Source organism: Pseudophryne corroboree, chromosome 1 (assembly GCF_028390025.1).
Source record: "Pseudophryne corroboree isolate aPseCor3 chromosome 1, aPseCor3.hap2, whole genome shotgun sequence".
Taxonomy (NCBI): domain Eukaryota; kingdom Metazoa; phylum Chordata; class Amphibia; order Anura; family Myobatrachidae; genus Pseudophryne; species Pseudophryne corroboree.
The window spans coordinates 5353514-5372395 of NC_086444.1; the positions used below are offsets into that span (position 1 = coordinate 5353514).

At 49.3% G+C, this 18882-nt stretch overlaps 1 protein-coding gene across 2 annotated transcripts in view; it reads left to right on the forward strand.

The window, feature by feature from the left end:
• Positions 1-18882, forward strand: part of TAF1C (TATA-box binding protein associated factor, RNA polymerase I subunit C) — a 168112-nt gene that overhangs the window by 66182 nt on the left and 83048 nt on the right. For both annotated transcript variants that reach the window (XM_063957484.1, XM_063957483.1), the window contains exon 5: positions 350-445. In XM_063957484.1, coding sequence (XP_063813554.1) covers positions 350-445 — 96 coding nt within the window. The remainder of the gene's footprint in view (positions 1-349; positions 446-18882) is intronic.

An 18882-nucleotide genomic window follows, 5' to 3' on the forward strand; every position in this document is an offset into this window, starting at 1 on the left:
TGCCCGCGGAGGCACAGAGCAGACCTGCGCGCTCCGTCTCTGCAGTGTTCCAGCCGTGCAGACAGCCCCCTGCCAGAGATGGGGGGGGGGGGATCCTGGTTTCGCAGTATCGTAATCACTTGTCTCCGCCATTCATATCACGGCTGTCTCTTCACCAATAATAACACAGAATCCCCCAGCGCACTATAATGGAGCAGTAAATGAGATTTACATCCTGTATGATAGCAGAAATACAGAGATCTCCGTGTTACCGCGTCTGGATCAGCCCCTCCCTGGCACGCGCCTGTAATGCACCAAAACATAGATTGGAGGAACTTGCCATGTTTCTGTAATGTTCTCTCTTTCTCAGGTCAGCCGGTTCTCCTGGGACCATAACAACATCGCCTTCCAGTGTATGGGCCGATTGCTGGAGCCGCACTGTTACATGGGACACAAACTGCTAAAGGTGAGAGCGTAATACTAACACATAATCACTGTTACCAAGACATACACATGTGCCGACGCAGGAGCAGGGGATATCACTAACGACGGCGGGGGCACACATTGGGCATACACGCTGCCAGATATGCGCTGATGTGAACGCCTAGTGTGTGCCCAGCTATAGATGGACAGAAGCAGAGATTTATCAAACAGTGTAAATTGTGGAGAAGGTTGTAGTAAGTTCCTCATAGCAAACAGCCAGTACGTAGTAGCTTGATTGGTTGCTATAGGAAACTTCCTCACTTTTTCACTGCTTGATACATCTCCCCCCCAGAGAGAGAGGATAGGTGAGAGAGGAAATAAGGGACTGTTACACGGAGAGATGTCGCTCATTATACATGTTCCATAGGGCTCCACAGGGGAGACAATGGAGGTGTAGGTGGGGGTATAGGACCAGGCACCAAACGGTTAAAGCTGTTGAGTTCCCAGGATGCTCCGGTCCCTCCTCCCCCATACCCCGCCCCCAGCCCAGGCTAGCCAGTTTTGCTTTGGTGCCGGCAGGAGCGGGATGCACCTTTTTACCAGTGCAAGCTTTTTCTTTTATTGTTACTTTCTCTGACGTCCTAGTGGATGCTGGGGACTCCGTCAGGACCATGGGGATTAGCGGCTCCGCAGGAGACAGGGCACAAAAATAAAGCTTTAGGATCAGGTGGTGTGCACTGGCTCCTCCCCCTATGACCCTCCTCCAAGCCCCAGTTAGGTTTTTGTGCCCGTCCGAGCAGGGTGCAATCTAGGTGGCTCTCCTAAAGAGCTGCTTAGAAAAAGTTTTTAGGTTTTTTTATTTTACAGTGAGTCCTGCTGGCAACAGGCTCACTGCAACGAGGGACTTAGGGGAGAAGAAGTGAACTCACCTGCGTGCAGGATGGATTGGCTTCTTAGGCTACTGGACACCATTAGCTCCAGAGGGATCGAACACAGGCCCAGCCATGGAGTCCGGTCCCGGAGCCGCGCAGCCGACCCCCTTGCAGATGCCGAAAAGGGAAGAGGTCCAGAAACCGGCGGCAGAAGACTTTTCAGTCTTCATGAGGTAGCGCACAGCACTGCAGCTGTGCGCCATTGTTGTCACACACTTCACACCAGCGGTCACGGAGGGTGCAGGGCGCTGCAGGGGGCGCCCTGGGCAGCAATGAGAATACCTTGTTCTGGCTAAAAAATACATCACATATAGCCCCTGGGGCTATATGGATGTATTTAACCCCTGCCAGGTCTCAGAAAAACGGGAGAAGAAGCCCGCCGAAAAGGGGGCGGGGCCTATTCTCCTCAGCACACAGCGCCATATTCCCTCACAGAAATGCTGGTGGGAAGGCTCCCAGGCTCTCCCCTGCACTGCACTACAGAAACAGGGTTAAAACAGAGAGGGGGGGCACTGATTTGGCGATATGATTATATATATTAAGATGCTATAAGGGAAAAACACTTATATAAAGGTTGTCCCTGTATAATTATAGCGTTTTGGTGTGTGCTGGCAAACTCTCCCTCTGTCTCTCCAAAGGGCTAGTGGGGTCCTGTCCTCTATCAGAGCATTCCCTGTGTGCGTGCTGTGTGTCGGTACGTGTGTGTCGACATGTATGAGGACGATGTTGGTGAGGAGGCGGAGCAATTGCCTGTAATGGTGATGTCACTCTCTAGGGAGTCGACACCGGAATGGATGGCTTATTTAAGGAATTACGTGATAATGTCAACACGCTGCAAGGTCGGTTGACGACATGAGACGGCCGGCAAACCAATTAGTACCTGTCCTGGCGTCTCAAACACCGTCAGGGGCGTTAAAACGTCCTTTTACCTCAGTCGGTCGACACGGACACTGACTCCAGTGTCGACGGTGAAGAAACAAACGTATTTTCCTTTAGGGCCACACGTTACTTGTTAAGGGCAATGAAGGAGGTGTTACATATTTCTGATACTACAAGTACCACAAAAAAGGGTATTATGTGGGATGTGAAAAAACTACCTGTAGTTTTTCCTGAATCAGATAAATTAAATGAAGTGTGTGATGATGCGTGGGTTTCCCCCGATAGAAAATTATTGGCGGTATACCCTTTCCCGCCAGAAGTTAGGGCGCGTTGGGAAACACCCCTTAGGGTGGATAAGGCGCTCACACGCTTATCAAAACAAGTGGCGGTACCGTCTCCAGATAGGGCCGCCCTCAAGGAGCCAGCTGATAGGAGGCTGGAAAATATCCTAAAAAGTATATACACACATACTGGTGTTATACTGCGACCAGCGATCGCCTCAGCCTGGATGTGCAGCGCTGGGGTGGCTTGGTCGGATTCCCTGACTGAAAATATTGATACCCTTGACAGGGACAGTATTTTATTGACTATAGAGCATTTAAAGGATGCATTTCTATATATGCGAGATGCACAGAGGGATATTTGCACTCTGGCATCAAGAGTAAGTGCGATGTCCATATCTGCCAGAAGTTGTTTATGGACACGACAGTGGTCAGGTGATGCAGATTCCAAACGGCACATGGAAGTATTGCCGTATAAAGGAGAAAAAGACAACGTCTTTTCAGCCTCAGTCCTTTCGTCCCCATGAGGGCAAGCGGGCAAAAGGCCAGTCATATCTGCCATGGGATAGAGGAAAGGGAAGAAGACTGCAGCAGGCAGCCCATTCCCAGGAACAGAAGCCCTCCACCGCTTCTGCCAAGTCCTCAGCATGACGCTGGGGCCGTACAAACAGGTGCGGTGGGGGGTCGTCTCAAGAGTTTCAGCACGCAGTGGGCTCACTCGCAAGTGGACCCCTGGATCCTACAAGTAGTATCCCAGGGGTACAGATTGGAAATTCGAGACGTCTCCCCCTCGCAGGTTCCTGAAGTCTGCTTTACCAACGTCTCCCTCCGACAGGGAGGCAGTAGTGGAAACAATTCACAAGCTGTATTCCCAGCAGGTGATAATCAAAGTACCCCTCCTACAACAAGGAAAGGGGTATTATTCCACACTATATTGTGGTACTGAAGCCAGACGGCTCGGTGAGACCTATTCTAAATCTGAAATATTTGAACACTTACATACAAAGGTTCAAATCAAGATGGAGTCACTCAGAGCAGTGATAGCGAACCAGGAAGAAGGGGACTATATGGTGTCCCGGGACATCAGGGATGCTTACCTCCATGTCCCAATTTGCCCTTCTCACCAAGGGTACCTCAGGTTCGTGGTACAGAACTGTCACTATCAGTTTCAGACGCTGCCGGTTGGATTGTCCACGGCACCCCGGGTCCTTACCAAGGTAATGGCCGAAATGATGATTCTTCTTCAAAGAAAATGGACGATCTCCTGATAAGGGCAAGGTCCAGAGAACAGTTGGAGGTCGGAGTAGCACTATCTCAAGTAGTTCTACGACAGCACGGGTGGATTCTAAATATTCCAAAACCGCAGCTGTTTCCGACGACACGTCTGCTGTTCCTAGGGATGATTCTGGACACAGTCCAGAAAAAGGTGTTTCTCCCGGAGAAGAAAGCCAGGGAGTTATCCGAGCTAGTCAGGAACCTCCTAAAACCAGGAAAAGTGTCAGTGCATCATTGCACAAGGGTCCTGGGAAAAATGGTGGCTTCTTACGAAGCGATTCCATTCGGCAGATTTCACGCAAGAACTTTTCAGTGGGATCTGCTGGAAAAATGGTCCGGATCGCATCTTCAGATGCATCAGCGGATAACCCTGTCTCCAAGGACAAGGGTGTTTCTTCTGCGGTGGCTGCAGAGTGCTCATCTACTAAAGGGCCGCAGATTCGGCATTCAGGACTGGGTCCTGGTGACCACGGATGCCAGCCTGAGAGGCTGGGGAGCAGTCACACAGGGAAAAAATTTCCAGGGAGTGTGATCAAGTCTGGAGACTTCTCTCCACATAAATATACTGGAGCTAAGGGCAATTTACAATGTTCTAAGCTTAGCAAGACCTCTGCTTCAAGGTCAGCCGGTATTGATCCAGTGGGACAACATCACGGCAGTCGCCCACGTAAACAGACAGGGCGGCACAAGAAGCAGGAGGGCAATGGCAGAAACTGCAAGGATTCTTCGCTGGGCGAAAAATCATGTGATAGCACTGTCAGCAGTGTTCATTCCGGGAGTGGACAACTGGGAAGCAGACTTCCTCAGCAGGCACGACCTCCACCCGGGAGAGTGGGGACTTCATCGGGAAGTATTCCACATGATTGTGAACCGTTGGGAAAGACCAAAGGTGGACATGATGGCGTCCCGCCTGAACAAAAAACTGGACAGGTATTGCGCCAGGTCAAGAGACCCTCAAGCAATAGCTGTGGACGTTCTGGTAACACCGTGGGTGTACCAGTCGGTGTATGTGTTCCCTCCTCTGCTTCTCATACCCAAGGTACTGAGAATTATAAGACGTAGAGGAGTAAGAACTATACTCGTGGCTCCGGATTGGCCAAGAAGGACGTGGCACCCGGAACTTCAAGAAATGCTCACAGAGGACTCATGGCCTCTGCCGCTAAGAAGGGACTTGCTTCAGCAAGTACCAGGTCTGTTCCAAGACTTACCGCGGCTGCGTTTGACGGCATGGCGGTGGAACGCCGGATCCTAAAGGAAAAAGGCATTCCGGAAGAGGTCATTCCTACCCTGGTCAAAGCCAGGAAGGAGGTGACCGCACAACATTATCACCACATGTGGCGAAAATATGTTGCGTGGTGTGAGGCCAGGAAGGCCCCACGAAGAAATTTCAACTCTGTCGATTCCTGCATTTCCTGCAAACAGGAGTGTCTATGGGCCTCAAATTGGGGTCCATTAAGGTTCAAATTTCGGCCCTGTCAATTTTCTTCCAGAAAGAATTGGCTTCAGTTCCTGAAGTCCAGAAGTTTGTCAAGGGAGTACTGCATATACAACCCCCTTTTTGTGCCTCCAGTGGCACTGTGGGATCTCAACGTAGTTCTGGGATTCCTCAAATCACATTTTAAACCGCTCAAATCTGTGGATTTGAAATATCTCACAGGGAAAGTGACCATGCTGTTGGCCCTGGCCTCGGCCAGGCGAGTGTCAGAATTGGCGGCTTTGTCTCACAAAAGCCATATCTGATTGTCCATTCGGACAGGGCAGAGCTGCGGACTCGTCCCCAGTTTCTTCCTAAGGTGGTGTCAGCGTTTCACCTGAACCAGCTTATTGTGGTACCTGCGGCTACTAGGGACTTGGAGGACTCCAAGTTGCTAGATGTTGTCAGGGCCCTGAAAATATAGGTTTCCAGGACGGCTGGAGTCAGGAAAACTGACTTGCTGTTATCCTGTATGCACCCAACAAACTGGGTGCTCTTGCTTCTAAGCAGACGATTGCTCGTTGGATTTGTAGCACATTTCAACTTGCACATTCTGTGGCAGGCCTGCCACAGCCTAAATCTGTCAAGGCCCATTCCACAAGGAAGGTGGGCTCATCCTGGGCGGCTGCCCGAGGGGTCTCGGCATTACAACTCTGCCGAGCAGTTACGTGGTCGGGGGAGAACACGTTTGTAAAATTCTACAAATTTGATACCCTGGCTAAAGAGGACCTGGAGTTATCTCATTCGGTGCTGCAGAGTCATCCGCACTCTCCCGCCCGTTTGGGAGCTTTGGTATAATCCCCATGGTCCTGACGGAGTCCCCAGCATCCACTAGGACGTCAGAGAAAATAAGATTTTACTTACCGATAAATCTATTTCTCGTAGTCCGTAGTGGATGCTGGGCGCCCACCCCAAGTGCGGATTGTCTGCAATACTTGTACATAGTTATTGTTACAAAAAAATCGGGTTGTTATTGTTGTGAGCCGTCTGTTCAGAGGCTCCTACGTTGTCATACTGTTAACTGGGTTCAGATCACAAGTTGTACGGTGTGATTGGTGTGGCTGGTATGAGTCTTACCCGGGATTCAAAATCCTTCCTTATTGTGTACGCTCGTCCGGGCACAGTATCCTAACTGAGGCTTGGAGGAGGGTCATAGGGGGAGGAGCCAGTGCACACCACCTGATCCTAAAGCTTTATTTTTGTGCCCTGTCTCCTGCGGAGCCGCTAATCCCCATGGTCCTGACGGAGTCCCAGCATCCACTACGGACTACGAGAAATAGATTTATCGGTAAGTAAAATCTTATTTTTTTTATACTTGCAGCAAGCAGCGCTAGGCGGTCCTGAGGAGGCCGGTGCTGCTGCTGCTACAACCTCCCGCTGGCGCTGCAACACCAGTCCGTGGACTGGTGATTACGGTGGGTGCCACAGAGCCCAGCTAGCAAGCTCCCTGGGGACTAGTGATGAGCACTGGAAATTTTTCGGGTTTTGTGTTTTTGGTTTTGGGTTCGGTTCCGCGGCCGTGTTTTGGGTTCGAACGCGTTTTGGCAAAACCTCACCGAATTTTTTTTGTCGGATTCGGGTGTGTTTTGGATTTGGGTGTTTTTTTCAAAAAACCCTAAAAAACAGCTTAAATCATAGAATTTGGGGTTCATTTTGATCCCAAAGTATTATTAACCTCAATAACCACAATTTCCACTCATTTTCAGTCCATTCTGAACACCTCACACCTCACAATATTATTTTTAGTCCTAAAATTTGCACCGAGGTCGCTGGATGGCTAAGCTAAGCGACCCAAGTGGCCGACACAAACACCTGGCCCATCTAGGAGTGGCACTGCAGTGTCACGCAGGATGTCCCTTCCAAAAAACACATGACGCAAAGAAAAAAAGAGGCGCAATGAGGTAGCTGTGTGAGTAAGCTAAGCGACCCTAGTGGCCGACACAAACACCTGGCCCATCTAGGAGTGGCACTGCAGTGTCACGCAGGATGGCCCTTCCAAAAAACACTCCCCAAACAGCACATGACGCAAAGAAAAAGAGGCGCAATGAGGTAGCTGTGTGAGTAAGCTAAGCGACCCTAGTGGCCGACACAAACACCTGGCCCATCTAGGAGTGTCACTGCAGTGTCACGCAGGATGGCCCTTCCAAAAAACACTCCCCAAACAGCAGCACATGACGCAAAGAAGAAAAAAAAGAGGCGCAATGAGGTAGCTGTGTGAGTAAGCTAAGCGACCCTAGTGGCCGACACAAACACCTGGCCCATCTAGGAGTGGCACTGCAGTGTCACGCAGGATGGCCCTTCCAAAAAACACCCCCCAAACAGCACATGACGCAAAGAAAAATGAAAGAAAAAAGAGGTGCAAGATGGAATTGTCCTTGGGCCCTCCCACCCACCCTTATGTTGTATAAACAGGACATGCACACTTTAACCAACCCATCATTTCAGTGACAGGGTCTGCCACACGACTGTGACTGAAATGACGGGTTGGTTTGGACCCCCACCAAAAAAGAAGCAATCAATCTCTCCTTGCACAAACTGCCTCTACAGAGGCAAGATGTCCACCTCATCATCATCCTCCGATATATCACCGTGTACATCCCCCTCCTCACAGATTATCAATTCGTCCCCACTGGAATCCACCATCTCAGCTCCCTGTGTACTTTGTGGAGGCAATTGCTGCTGGTCAATGTCTCCACGGAGGAATTGATTATAATTCATTTTAATGAACATCATCTTCTCCACATTTTCTGGATGTAACCTCGTACGCCGATTGCTGACAAGGTGAGCGGCGGCACTAAACACTCTTTCGGAGTACACACTTGTGGGAGGGCAACTTAGGTAGAATAAAGCCAGTTTGTGCAAGGGCCTCCAAATTGCCTCTTTTTCCTGCCAGTATAAGTACGGACTGTCTGACGTGCCTACTTGGATGCGGTCACTCATATAATCCTCCACCATTCTTTCAATGGGGAGAGAATCATATGCAGTGACAGTAGACGACATGTCCGTAATCGTTGTCAGGTCCTTCAGTCCGGACCAGATGTCAGCATCAGCAGTCGCTCCAGACTGCCCTGCATCACCGCCAGCGGGTGGGCTCGGAATTCTGAGCCTTTTCCTCGCACCCACAGTTGCGGGAGAATGTGAAGGAGGAGATGTTGACAGGTCGCGTTCCGCTTGACTTGACAATTTTGTCACCAGCAGTTCTTTGAACCCCAGCAGACTTGTGTCTGCCGGAAAGAGAGATCCAAGGTAGGTTTTAAATCTAGGATCGAGCACGGTGGCCAAAATGTAGTGCTCTGATTTCAACAGATTGACCACCCGTGAATCCTTGTTAAGCGAATTAAGGGCTCCATCCACAAGTCCCACATGCCTAGCGGAATCGCTCTGTGTTAGCTCCTCCTTCAATGTCTCCAGCTTCTGCAAAAGCCTGATGAGGGGAATGACCTGACTCAGGCTGGCAGTGTCTGAACTGACTTCACGTGTGGCAAGTTCAAAAGGTTGCAGAACCTTGCACAACGTTGAAATCATTCTCCACTGCGCTTGAGACAGGTGCATTCCACCTCCTATATCGTGCTCAGTTGTATAGGCTTGAATGGCCTTTTGCTGCTCCTCCAACCTCTGAAGCATATAGAGGGTTGAATTCCACCTCGTTACCACTTCTTGCTTCAGATGATGGCAGGGCAGGTTCAGGCGTTTTTGGTGGTGCTCCAGTCTTCTGTACGTGGTGCCTGTACGCCGAAAGTGTCCCGCAATTCTTCTGGCCACCGACAGCATCTCTTGCACGCCCCTCTCGTTTTTTAAATAATTCTGCACCACCAAATTCAAGGTATGTGCAAAACATGGGACGTGCTGGAATTTGCCCATATTTAATGCACACACAATATTGCTGGCGTTGTCCGAAGCCACAAATCCACAGGAGAGTCCAATTGGGGTAAGCCATTCTGCGATGATCTTCCTCAGTTGCCGTAAGAGGTTTTTAGCTGTGTGCGTATTCTGGAAAGCGGTGATACAAAGCGTAGCCTGCCTAGGAAAGAGTTGGCGTTTGCGAGATGCTGCTACTGGTGCCGCCGCTGCTGTTCTTGCGGCGGGAGTCCATACATCTACCCAGTGGGCTGCCACAGTCATATAGTCCTGAGCCTGCCCTGCTCCACTTGTCTACATGTCCGTGGTTAAGTGGACATTGGGTACAACTGCATTTTTTAGAAAACTGGTGAGTCTTTTTCTGAGGTCCGTGTACATTTTCGGTATCGCCTGCCTAGAGAAATGGAACCTAGATGGTATTTGGTACCGGGGACACAGTACCTCCAACAAGTCTCTAGTTGCCTCTGCAGTAATGATGGATACCGGAACCACGTTTCTCACCGCCCAGGATTCCAAGGCCTCAGTTATCCGCTTTGCAGCAGGATGACTGCTGTGATATTTCATCTTCCTCGCAAAGGACTGTTGGACAGTCAATTGCTTGGTGGAAGTAGTAAAAGTGGTCTTACGAGTACGACTTCCCCTCTGGGATGACCATCGACTCCCAGCAGCAACAACAGCAGCGCCAGCAGCAGTAGGCGTTACACGCAAGGATGCATCGGAGGAATCCCAGGCAGGAGAGGACTCGTCAGAATTGCCAGTGACATGGCCTGCAGGACTATTGGCATTCCTGGGGAAGGAGGAAATTGACACTGAGGGAGTTGGTGGGGTGGTTTGCGTGAGCTTGGTTACAAGAGGAAGGGATTTACTGGTCAGTGGACTGCTTCCGCTGTCGCCCAAAGTTTTTGAACTTGTCACTGACATGATGAATGCGCTGCAGGTGACGTATAAGGGAGGATGTTCCGAGGTGGTTAACGTCCTTACCCCTACTTATTACAGCTTGACAAAGGCAACACACGGCTTGACAAATGTTGTCCGCATTTCTGTTGAAATACTTCCACACCGAAGAGCTGATTTTTTTGGTATTTTCACCAGGCATGTCAATGGCCCTATTCCTCCCACGGACAACAGGTGTCTCCCCGGGTGCCTGACTTAAACAAACCACCTCACCATCAGAATCCTCCTGGTCAATTTCCTCCCCAGCGCCAGCAACACCCATATCCTCCTCATCCTGGTGTACTTCAACACTGACATCTTCAATCTGACTATCAGGAACTGGACTGCGGGTGCTCCTTCCAGCACTTGCAGGGGGCGTGCAAATGGTGGAAGGCACATGCTCTTCACGTCCAGTGTTGGGAAGGTCAGGCATCGCAAACGACACAATTGGACTCTCCTTGTGGATTTGTGATTTCGAAGAACGCACAGTTCTTTGCTGTGCTTTTGCCAGCTTGAGTCTTTTCATTTTTCTAGCGAGAGGCTGAGTGATTCCATCCTCATGTGAAGCTGAACCACTAGCCATGAACATAGGCCAGGGCCTCAGCCGTTCCTTGCCACTCCGTGTGGTAAATGGCATATTGGCAAGTTTACGCTTCTCCTCTGACAATTTTATTTTAGATTTTTGAGTCCTTTTTTTACTGATATTTGGTGTTTTGGATTTTACATGCTCTGTACTATGACATTGGGCATCGGCCTTGGCAGACGACGTTGCTGGCATTTCATCGTCTCGGCCATGACTAGTGGCAGCAGCTTCAGCACGAGGTGGAAGTCGATCTTGATCTTTCCCTATTTTTGGAACCTCAACATTTTTGTTCTCCATATTTTAATAGGCACAACTAAAAGGCACCTCAGGTAAACAATGGAGATGGATGGATACTAGTATACTTATGGATGGACGAGCGACTGCCGACACAGAGGTAGCTACAGCCGTGGACTACCGTACTGCGTCTGCTGCTAATATAGACTGGATGATAATGATATTAAAAATATATATATATATCACTACTGCAGCCGGACAGGTATATATTATATAATGACGGACCTGCTGGACACTGTCAGCAGCACTGCAGACTCCTAAAGTAAGCTACTAGTAGTATCAAGAAGATAGAAAAAAAAAAAAACACCACAGGTAGGTGGTATACAATTATGGATGGACGAGCGACTGCCGACACAGAGGTAGCTACAGCCGTGGACTACCGTACTGCGTCTGCTGCTAATATAGACTGGATGATAATGATATAAAAAATATATATATATATCACTACTGCAGCCGGACAGGTATATATTATATAATTAATGACGGACCTGCTGGACACTGTCAGCAGAATGCGTTTATAGAATAAAAACACCACACGACGAGTGTTTAACTTTTTCAGGCAGACAATCACAATATACTGGTGGTCAGACAGTGGTCACTGGTCAGTCACACTGGCAGTGGCACTCTGGCAGCAAAAGTGTGCACTGTTAAATATATGTACTCCTGCTATAACTGCTCCCCAGTCTCCCCCACAATTAAGCTGTGTGAGCACTGAGCACTCAGCACAGTCAGATATACATAGATGATGCAGCACACTGAGGCTGAGCACAGATATGGTATACTGTTACTGTGTCACTGTGTATCGTTTTTTTTCAGGCAGAGAACGGATTATATTAAATAATAATATAATAAAAAAACTGCACTGGTGGTCACTGGTCAGTCACTAGTAAACTCTGCACTCTCTGAGTACTCCTAAGCTCCAGTAAATCAAGTGTCTCACTCTGACTCTCTCTCTTCTAATCTAAATGGAGAGGACGCCAGCCACGTCCTCTCCCTATGAATCTCAATGCACGTGTGAAAATGGCGGCGACGCGCGGCTCCTTATATAGAATCCGAGTCTCGCGATAGAATCCGAGCCTCGCGAGAATCCGACAGCGGGATGATGACGTTCGGGCGCGCTCGGGTTAGCCGAGCAAGGCGGGAAGATCCGAGTCTGCCTCGGATCCGTGTAAAAAGGCTGAAGTTCGGGGGGGTTCGGATTCCGAGGAACCGAACCCGCTCATCACTACTGGGGACCCAAGGCTGCAGCCAGAGAAGGGGGGGACAGGTAAGAAGGGGACCCACATCTTTTATTGCATTCGCTCCTCCGGTCACAAAGACTGACCAGAGGAGCTGATGTGGGCGACCCCAATAGTCCAACAGGGCATAAAATAATTGTGCCGGGTGCTTTTTAGAGGCCAGTGGCCCCGGAGGTTAATGTCAGCAAGGGAAGGTCGGCTCTCCCTCGGCGGCCCCTCCCACTGCGGCTGTCCGCCTCTGAGCTGCTTTTCCCTCACTATCCTCCCACTGTGAGATGCTCAGCGGCCATTTTAATAACCGCGATGAAGCTGCAGATCTCCGGGAACGCTGGGTCCAGTCCCCGCCTCTCCCAAGGGCCAGATTATACAGCGCTAAATCCTACCGGCCACTGCGGACTGGGTAGTTTATTTCACTGCCCATTGCAACTGTATATTGTATATTCATTGTATGTGACTTGTGCCTCTGTTCTTCTAGCCCTAGATACAGGTGTATTTGTGAGGGGTGTCACATTGCTACACATGTACTGTGTGCTATAGTGTTGCTCCTTCTATGCCTTTCAAAGGTAACAAGGAGATTGCTGGTGTCATGCAGGTCCTGGTCAGCGGGATTGTCCCCTCAGGACACTGTACAGGATTGTCTGTGTGCATCTTGACTTATTGATCATGGCAAACTCACGGGAAGTCCTCCTCCGTCATTTTCAACTGACGGTTACCTTCCTTCAGTCCCACGGTTGGCTGTTAAATTGGAAAAAGTCCTCCTTGGTTCTATCTCAGAACATGGTACACCTGGGGGCGCTTCTGGACACTCACAGCCAAAGACTATATCTATCTCCAGACAAAGTTCTAAAGCTGCTGACCAAAATACGTCACTTTCTTTACCGTCCTCGAGTGTCTATACACTCAGCGATGCAGACGCTCGGTCTGATTGTGTTGTCTTTCGACATGGTCGAGTACACTCTGTTTCATTCTCTCCTTCTGAAACACGTGATCCTTTCCAAATGGAACGGTCTGCCTCATCAGATCAGGTCTCAAATGACTCCGGAAGTTCACCTGTCGCTGACTTGGTGGCTTCAGGACCAGAGCTTGGGCATGTGCTGTCCTTTCTAGATCCCCAACTGGGTCCTTCTGACAACGAACGCCAGTCTTCATAGCTGGGGAGCAGTGACAGAGCAACACTTGTTTCAGGGTCGTTGGACCAGGTTGGAAATCTCTGCTTACGATCAATATTCTGAAGTTAAGAGCAGCTTTCAATGCACTGACTCTGGCTTGTCCTATTCTACAGAACAGACTTGTTCAAGTTCAAGTGGACAACGCCACCACGGTGGCCTGTATCAACCATCAAGGCGGCACTCGAACCTGCATGGTAATGATGGAAGTGTTCAAAATCCTGCGTTGGGCGGAACGTCATCTTTCGGCCAAATCGCCAGTATTCATCCCCGGGTGTTCTCAACTGGGAAGTGGACTTCCTCAGTCATCAGGATGTTCATGCCGGAAAGTGGACCCTTCATCCCAAGGTCTTTCAACTCCTGGTGGACAGATGGGGTCTACTAGACGTGGATCTCATTGCCTCTTGACACAATCACAAAGTTCAGTTCTTTGGATCTCGAACCCGGCAGCATTCGTGGTCACTCTGGCGGTCCCCTGGACCTTTCACCTGCCTTACATCTCTCTGGTGTGTCTCTTACCCCGGGTGCTTCAGAAGTTCAAACAAGGAGGACAACTAATTTTCATCGCTCCTGCGTGGCCCAGACATCCCTTGTTCTCAGATATCCAGGGTCTTTTGGTGGAGCAACCCCTTCTACTCCCTTAGGGACGGGACCTGCTCTCTCAAGGCCCCTGTCTTCATCCGGCCCAGGCCTGGCTGTCTTTGACGGCATGGCTTTTGAGGTTTCGCTACTGAGGTCAAAGAGCTTTGGTCCAGACTATGCTGAAGGCTCGCAAACCGTCCTCTGCCCGTATATATTATAGAGTGTGGCACACTTACTTCACTTGGTGTTCTGCTAAGCGTTATGATGCCACTAAGTACAGGACTTCCAGAATTCTGGTGTTTCTCTAAAGAGGTTTGGACTTAGGTCTTCTTCTTGCTTCTCTCATAGTACACATTTCTGCCTTTTTTTGTATAGTTCCAGCACAAGATTGCCGCCCTACCTGATGTACACATGTTCCTTAAGGGCATTGTTCGCATTCAGCCTCCCTATGTCCCTCAGATGGCGCCATGGGATCTCTCTGTTGTGTTGGAGGCTCTCCAAGAAACTCCATTCGAACCTTTTGAATGTGTAGACCTCAATCTCCGTCTGCCCTTAAAACGTGCTGAACAGCTGGCCCCAGTCTTCACAGCCATTTTCAAAAAGTTGCTTGAAAATTGTGTGGTCCCAGCTTGTTTCAAGCGCTTGCTTATTATTCCGGAAATTTAAATAATTACAGACCAGTAGCGCTAACATTGGTGGTGATGAAGACGCTGGAGCGTCTGGTACTGACTCATCTGAGTTCCACGGAAGGTACCCTCCTAGACCCTCTTCAGTTCGCATACAAGGTGAACAGATCGGCAGTGAATCTGGGTCTCCACTTCATTTTGCAGCATTTGGATTTGCTTTGTGTTAACGTGAAGGTTCTGTCTGTGGACTTCAGCTCTGCATTCAGTACTATTATTCCTGGTATCCTACAATCTAAACTGTGCAGCTGAGGAATTCCAGAAACGCTGTGTTCCTGGATGGTGAATTTTTAAACGGATAGAGAGTAGCGGGTTAGGATGGGGAAATTCACCTCTGGTGTTTGGACCGCAAGCACGGGCGCACCGCAGGTATGTGTCCTTTCCTCTTCTCACTGTACTGCAATGACTGCGCTTCTGACGACACATCTGGGAAACTCCTTAAATTTGCGGATGACACCACGCTCATTAGAGACTGTGAGGAGTCTGCTTACAGGAGGGAGGTTGTGCGGCTGGCCACCTGGTGCAGGGCAAACAATCTACAGCTAAATACACTAAAAACGGTTGAGATGATTGTTTATTTTAGGAAGCACCCACCTCCACTCACAATTGTAACTGTGGTAGAATCCTTCAGATTCCTGAGCCTTCACGATCGCCAAGGAAGATGGAAGTCTAATATCAAGGGCATTGTGGGGAACGCCCGGCAGAGACTGTACTTCTTACGCCAACTTAGGAAGTTCAAACTGCCGCAGGAACTTCTGATCCTCTTCTGCTCGGCAATCATCCAATCTGTTCTCTGCACCTCGATAATAGTGTGGTTTGGCTCTGCCTCATTCCATGACAGAATTAGGCTACAACGAATTGTAAGGGCCGCTGAAAAAATCATAGGGACAAATCTTCCGGCAGTTGAGGATATCTATCTGGAAAGGGTTACGAAGCGGGTGAGGAGGATCATTGGTGACCTGTTCCGACTGCTGCCGTCTGGCAGACGATACAGCTTGCAGCTCGTGAGAACTGCTAGACACAGGAACAGTTTTGTTTTTGTTTTTTCCCTCAGGCAACTATCTTGGTGAATTCGGCAATCGCTTAGTCCTATCTTCATATTTGTTCAGTACTCAAGCCATCAGTCACGTGCTCATCCTTCCTTTGTTTCTTGTTGTATGTCATATACTGTCTGGGAGCTGTGGTTATCGGAAACAAATTCCTTGTGTATTATGTACTGATATACTTGGCAATAAACTGATTCTGATTCAAATGGCTGACAGCCAAGGTTCTCTTCTATTGCCTCTGCTAGGAGGGTTTCGGACTTGGGTGCTTTGTCCTGTCGTCCCCCCTTTTTGATTTTCCACCGTGACCGGGCAGTTCTCCGAACTAGGCCAGATTACCTTCCTAAGGTGGTTTCTTCCTTTCTTCTTAACCAAGAGATTGTGGTTCCGGCCTTGATCTCTCCAGCTAAGGACCGTTCTTTGGATGTGGATGTGGATGTGTCTGTGTGGACCGTACTGCCTATTTTAGATGCTCTGATACCCTGTTTGTTCTTTTTGGTTTTCTCAAACGTGGCTGGCCTGCTAATAAGCAGACACTGGCCAGATGAATTAGAATGGTGATTGCACAAGCTTACACTCTAGCCTTGATTTCTGCTCATTCTTCTCGGTCTGTTGGACCTTCTTGGTTGGCATGCCATTGGGCGTCCACTGAACAATTGTGCAAGGTGGCTACGTGCTCCTCGGTGAACACGTTCATTAGGGTCTATGCCTTTGATACTTCCACCTCCCAGGATGCTTCCTTTGGACTCGGATTCTCTTATTCACTCAGGCGCGTCCCCTCCCTTGATATACTGCTTTGGGACGTCCCTGTGGAACACCGTGTACCCCGCTGCAGAAAAGAAGAGTAATGGTAGACTTACCTTTTGTTAACTCCCATTCTGCGATGTACATAGGGTCCACAGGGCGCTCGCCCTGACACACCTGGCCTCTCTGGGTTTGTATGGCATTGGCCTCTGGTTCCTTCTCCTGTCGGTGAGATTGTGTTCTTGTGCCGAACATCTTCTCTCCTTCCTGCTTGCTGCGTTGGACTGGTTAACTATACTGAACTCACAGTGCATGGAGGCGGGGTTATAGAGGAGGGAAGCTATGCATCCTGGGACAGCTAAAGCTTTAACGGTTTGGTGCCTGGTTTCCTCATCCACCTCTACACCCCGATGTTTCCTTGTGTACCCTATGTACTTCGCAGAAAGGGAGTTAACAAAGGTAAGTCTACCATAACTCCTTTTCTTTGAGATCCATAGGATCCAGATGGCGTACACCCTGATGCACCTGGCTTTCATGGTTTCTTCTCTGGTGTGTGTGTGTGTGTGTGTGTTTGTGTGTACCAGTTTTCCTCCTCTCCTGTCCTGCTCCTCCCTTGGGCTTGTTGATAACATTTATTTGCCTCAGGCTGTGGGTGGGGTATAGGGGGGAAGGACCAGAGCATCGTGGGAACTCAAAAGCTTTAACTGTTTTGATGCCCGGTCCTCTCCAACCACCTACACCCCATTGTCTTCCCTGTGGACCCTATGTAAAGGTCCATACACACTTAACGATATAATGAGCGACGTCGCTCATTTCCCCCCCCCTTGAGCGACGTCGCTCATTATATCGTTAAGTGTGTGCCGCCAGCGACGACTGATGCGCGTCCACGACCTTTATGCAGGGCTGGCAGGGGCGTGACGACACTGAGCGATATGAGCGGTCATATCGCTCAGTGCGTACAGGCGGCCGCCGACCGGCCGGCCCGGGAGGGGGAAACGTTAGACGATGTCGCTCACAGAGCGACATCGTCTAATGTGTATGGGCCTTAAGTCTACCATAACTTATTTAAACATTTATTTTTTTCCCTAAATAAAACTGTTTTCAGTGTATAATGCAAATCAAAGATGTAGGTCGTTGTTGTGAAATCGTGTGAACAGTGACTAATACATGTCCAAAACCTTCATTATGAGGCCTGTAAAAGTGGGCCTGACGGACGCTATTCCAATGTTTTTGCATTTGACCGATTATCGGTAAATTGCGCAATAATATGCTTCCCACGGCATATGCGCCATAGTGTAGTCGGTCGCAGCGCTTACCTTTGCGCACAGTAATTGACAGTCATGCTGCGTGGTCATTACTCAAGCTGGCTATTATGGAAGGATCTGCGTGTGCGCCGGGAATGTGTGCGCAGCTGCTGGGCGTCTCTGTACAGCGTCCGTCTATTTACTGTTGATTTTGAATGGAACGGACAACTGACCAACATTGTGATCGGATTAAAAAAATAAATAAAAAATGGACTAGAAAATGAAGAAAAACATATTTAAGATACTTTTAGTAAATATGGAGTTTTGTCTGTGGAACACCCTGTCGAAGTTGGTCGATGTTAGATTAGAAATCGGTCTTTAGTAAATGTACCCCTAGAGGGGGCAATAACAGATAATTTCTGCTATGGGGTACATCCTGTATGTGTGAGCTTCATATTTCTCATACGTCCTAGAGGATGCTGGGGTCCACTTCAGTACCATGGGGTATAGACGGTTCCACAGGAGCCATGGGCACTTTAAGACTTTTCTAGAGTGTGAACTGGCTCCTCCCTTTATGCCCCTCCTCCAGACCTCAGTTTAGAAATGTGCCCAAGCAGACTGGTCGCACTCCAGTGGAGCTCTACTGAGTTTCACTAAAAAGACTTTATTTATGTTTTTTATTTTCAGGGAGAACTGCTGGCATCAGACTCCCTGCTTCGTGGGACTGAGGGGGCAGAAGTAGGAACCAACTTCCTAAAGAGTTTCATGGCCCTGCTTCTGGCTGACAGGACACCATTAGCTCCTGAAGGGAACTGAACACTAGCTGCGGCTACGCGCTCACTCCCACAGCACACCGTCACCCCACTAACAGAGTCAGAAGTCAGAAGACTGGTGAGTAGTGTTACAGGAGATCTGCAGAGAGAGATCTCTGGTCATCGTGACGGCTTAAGGTACCGCGCAGCGAGCGGGAACATGCTATCCATAACACAGTGCGCAGCAGGAGGGGGGGGGTGGGCAGCATGAAACCTACTCACTGGCAAAAGGTAGCATACTTTGTGTTTACACTATCCTACACCCCCGTCAGTATAAATATCTATTCTAAAATCTGAGGAAAAACGCGCCATTACAGGGGGCGGGGCTTCTTCCTCAGGCAGCCAGCACACTGCTCAGCGCCATTTTCTCTGAATCAAGTATCAGGGTGCCAAAAAAGGGGGGGGGGGAGGTGTAATATTCGGTGCTATAACCTATTATTCGTAATATAAAGCGCTTGA